The sequence below is a fragment of the Sinocyclocheilus rhinocerous genome, unplaced genomic scaffold, assembly GCF_001515625.1.
Source record: "Sinocyclocheilus rhinocerous isolate Xijiao unplaced genomic scaffold, SAMN03320098_v1.1 scaffold3775, whole genome shotgun sequence".
Lineage (NCBI taxonomy): Eukaryota > Metazoa > Chordata > Actinopteri > Cypriniformes > Cyprinidae > Sinocyclocheilus > Sinocyclocheilus rhinocerous.
Genome location: NW_015657970.1, coordinates 1 through 4,391, shown reverse-complemented (window position 1 = coordinate 4,391; position 4,391 = coordinate 1). Strand labels below are relative to the sequence as shown.

The window sequence follows — 4,391 nt, the reverse complement described above, 5'->3', positions numbered from 1 at the left end:
TTGCTGCTGGTGTGATTTACTATCGCAAACGTCAAGCAGGACAACATAGTGAGTATGACATACAGATAGTTTTAAAAAGATTGGAAATGTGAGAATCTTTAATTAACCAAAGCAATGAGTGTGTTTAATTGAGTTTGTTATTGTTTACAGACGATGTTACAGACACGGTGATGCAGTTCAGTGATCAGGTAAGATACTACAATGAATCTGCCTGTCTGCAAAATACAGTTTCAGATCTGTGAGTTGACCAGTTGTTTTTGTTTTGAGTGGTTTGATTCAGAATTCATTGCATAAAAAACATCAGTAATAACTGACTCTTCAAGACAGCGCTGCTCTCATACTGTATTAGCTACTTGATAAGGAAACAGTGGTATGAATACATTTTGTAATTAATGATAATAATATAGGCTATTTATTATTATTATATTTACCAAGCAGTTTCAACCCAAGTCTAGGATCAGGGTTTAACAAATGTTTTTGTTACTACAGAAGCAGACCTTGAGGGAAAAAAATAGAAATTACCCCTAAATCCAAATGACACATAATATGCAAAAAAAAAAAGTACAGCTTTATTAGCACAGCAAGTAATAGCAATACTACTCTATTAATACTTGTCAATACTATACTTTAAGCATTTTAGATGTGCAGGCTGTTTAGGAAAGATTAATACAGATTTTCAAAAGCAAAATTAGAAGTCACAATAAGTCATTTTATTTTATTTTTTTATAGTTTGTAAGCTATTTTATAGAAATATTCAAATTCTTCCTGAATAGTTTATTTTAATCAATAATGTGAAGAGAAACACTCAATAGCACTCATCAAGTATTTTTGTGTTTGTGCAACTCAAACATCAATCCTGTTCATTTGCTTTAATTTCTGTGAATCTGTTTTCTTGAAGATGGAAAAAGACCCTGTTGATGACTCCTGCCAATGAATCAGACTGAAACTGGGGCTGCCAATGAGACATCACAGAAACTTTATTATGTTGATACTTTCATTTAAAGGGAACATAAAGAAAAGTTGGGAAACCAATAGTGTCACGATACCAAGATTTCAGTATTCAGTACTGATGCCAGTGAAACCAAATTCAGCTAATTAAAATTCAAACTAATTAGCTATAATTCAGTTTTAAGTGATTTAAATAATAAAAATGTAGCCTAATTTTTTTTGTTATTATGTAACATAGCTTCAGAATAGACAAACCGTAAATTAGCAACTAAATGATTAAAGTTTGAGAAAGCCTGACCAGAAAGTTTCGAGTAGTTTTAAAAGCATAATGTTTAAAGGTTTTGAAGGCCATGCAGTCTATCAGAAAAAAACAGACAGAATCAAATAACATGTTGGCTTTCTCATTAAGAAACAGAGAAAAATATTAATTCCAATAGTTCAAAGAGTGCTTGAGGGTTCTTTCAGTATGTCAGTGTTTATTAAAGGTGCTAAAGTTACATCTTTAGAATTTTCGTATTAGCAACTTTACAGTTCTACACGGGAAGATCCCTGATGAAAACACCAGTATGCTGTTGTTCCCAAGATTCACTGTACTAAAAACTGGTGTTTTCAGCAGAAATCCTTTTATATTAAAGTTAATAAGCTTTGTGCTTTTGTCTGTTTGTGGCGTCTTACATTTGTTGTTAAAGGTTCAAATCCTGCAAGGGTTGATCCATGAAATCTCACCACTGTGTCCTTGATCAAACTCTGAAACTCAGGAACTGAACCCTGAAAAAACTGAAAAAAAAAAAAAAAAAAAACACTGGGGAAAAATGGCAATAAAATACCAAATATGTGTTTTTTTAATGATAAAAAACACATATTTTTTAATGATATTTAATTAGTTTCAAAGCAGTAACTAAATCAGCATACTATGATCTCAAAAACATTGCAAGAATGAGATGTTTTGTTTCCAGTCAAGACTTGGAGAAACTTGTTCATGCCTTTATCACCAGCAGGGTGGACTATTGCAATGGTCTCCTCACCGGCCTTCACAAGAAGACCATTAGACAGCTGCAGCTCATCCAGACTTTCCTGTTTGTTTTTGTTTGACTAATAATCAACTGTTCAATTCTCCAGGTGTGTCTGGTGTTAGGGATGATGTGTCCTTGTCAGCGAATGAGGGAGATTCAGTCACTCTCCACACTGGTGTTAAAACAGACCAACAAGAAAAGATTAGATGGTATTTTAGGGACATTCGCATCGCTGAAATTACTGGAGATTTCAGTTTTATCTGTACAGATGTTCAGTGTAAAAATAGTGATGGGAGATTCAGAAACAGACTGAAGCTGGATCATCAGACTGGATCTCTGACCATCAAAGACACCAGAACCACAGACGCGGGAGTTTATAAACTAAAGATCATGAAAAACGGAAGAGACACTGAAAAGATCTTCATTGTTTTTGTTCATGGTGAGTCATTACATTTGAAAGCAAGTACATCAGGGCACATTTAGTGATATTGTTGCAGTGACATTCAGAGGTGTTTATCTCCTTACCTGCATTCTAATTCACATGTAGCACATAGATCATTTCTTCAAAAATGTTGCTGAGTCTGCTAAACATTCCTGAAGAACTGTGTTGCTTGGCAAAGCAGTTGTTATTTGTTATTGTTAGAAATCCATTATTAAGTTACAATTTTGTTTCCCTGTGCTTGTTTTGTGAAACTATGCCAGATATATGTAGTAATTATTTTATAAAATAAATAACCCTCAGTACAGTTTGAGGCACTCGGCTCTGCGTTGTGCTCAACATTGTATGAAAATGTGGTGGCAAATAGCACAATTTCCTGAAGTGAATCTGTAATATTCATAATATTCCTTGGTTGTATGATGTTCATTAGGTTGTTGAAGATCATTCATGAGACTATTTTTGTCTGATGAATGAATGTGTAAATCTAAGATGTTCTTCTGCTGTTTGTTTGCATGTTACGTTATGAATCCAGACATATTTCTCTACTCACAATCTTTAAACAGATAGCTCACCCAAAAATGAAAATTCTGTCATTAATTACTCACCCTCATGTCCTTCCAAACCCATAAGACCTTCGTTCATCTTTGGAACACAAATTAAGATATTTTTGATGAAATCCGAGAGCTTTCTGACCCTCCATAGACAGCAATGTAACTGAAATGTTCCCAGGCCAAGTTAGGTAGTAAGGACATCGGTAAAATATAGTCCATGTGACAAAAGTGGTTCAACCGTAATTTTTTTCCTTCTCCTTCGCGTCACCGTAGGCACCATTAACAAGAGTACCATAATGCATGCATGTGCATTCTTCTACTCGTAAACAAGGCTCAGCGCATGCGTGTTCTACGTCAGCAGCACCACACGCATGCGTCGTGGTACTCTCGGTAATGACGGCAGACTGTCCCAGAAAAGAAGAAATCGTTGAATAAAGTATTTCTTTGTGCACCAAAAGTATTCTCGTATAGCTTCATAAAATTACGGTTGAACCACTGAAGTCACATAGACTATGTCCTGTGTTTCTGTGCCTTGATCGGGGTTGTACCCTTGCTGTCTATGGGAGGGTCAGAAAGCTCTCAGATTTCAATAAAAATATCTTAATTTGTGTTCCGAAGATGGTCTTACAGGTTTGGAACGACATGAGGGTGAGTAATTAATGACAGAATTTTCATTGTTGGGTGAACTATACCTTTAAGATCTGTAGAAAATAATTTTTACAGCACTTTCCTTTTTTTTTTTGACTAATAATCAACTGTTAATTTATTTTCTAGGTTTTTTCAGTGTTGATACAAATGAAGAATCAGCGTTTGTGATGGAGGGAGATTCAGTCACTCTATACACTGATGTTAAAACAAACCAACAAGAAAAGATTAGATGGTATTTTAATGAAACTCGCATCGCTCAAATCACTGGAGATCAGACTAATATCTGTACAGATGTTCAGTGTAATGAAGGTACTGAGAGATTCAGAGGCAGACTGAAGCTGGATCATCAGACTGGATCTCTGACCATCATGAACACCAGAGAACCGGACTCTGGAGTTTATCGTCTACGGATCATCAGCAGCAGCAACATCAATGAAAATATCTTCATTGTTGCTGTATATGGTGAGTCATCATGTTTAAAAGCAAGTCATGAACATTTAAATTTAGTGATATTTTTACAGATTTTGTAAAAATCTGTATGTTAATTCACATAAAGATAATTTTGTCAAAAACACATTTACTGTTGAAGTGGAATTTGTAGATTTAAATATAGCCTACATTTATTACAGTATGCCTTAAAGTTAGTTAATTATTGGTTGGTTAGTTAATAATTTTTTAAGTCTTGTTCTGATGAAGATGAAAGTTCTGCTATCATCAGTTTAAATCCATCTATTATTTCATACTCAGTATTTTTTATAGTTCATTAGAAATTCAAAGTCAAGCAGATTTGAT

General features: G+C 34.4%; 1 protein-coding gene and 1 long non-coding RNA gene across 2 annotated transcripts; both read left to right on the top strand.

Annotated features, from left to right (window-relative positions):
- LOC107721942 (uncharacterized) lies at positions 1–1,691 on the top strand. Its single transcript, XR_001637754.1, has 3 exons — positions 1–48; positions 151–188; positions 899–1,691. It is a non-coding gene; the product is annotated as an uncharacterized LOC107721942 (long non-coding RNA).
- Positions 1,692–2,060: 369 nt separating this feature from the next.
- On the top strand, positions 2,061–4,081 carry LOC107721940 (uncharacterized; the record flags this gene model as incomplete). The annotated part of the gene is made up of 2 exons (XM_016530173.1): positions 2,061–2,400; positions 3,726–4,081. Coding segments are annotated over 2 exons (696 nt in total), but the record flags the coding sequence as incomplete, so codon positions are not given.
- Positions 4,082–4,391: the final 310 nt, after the last annotated feature.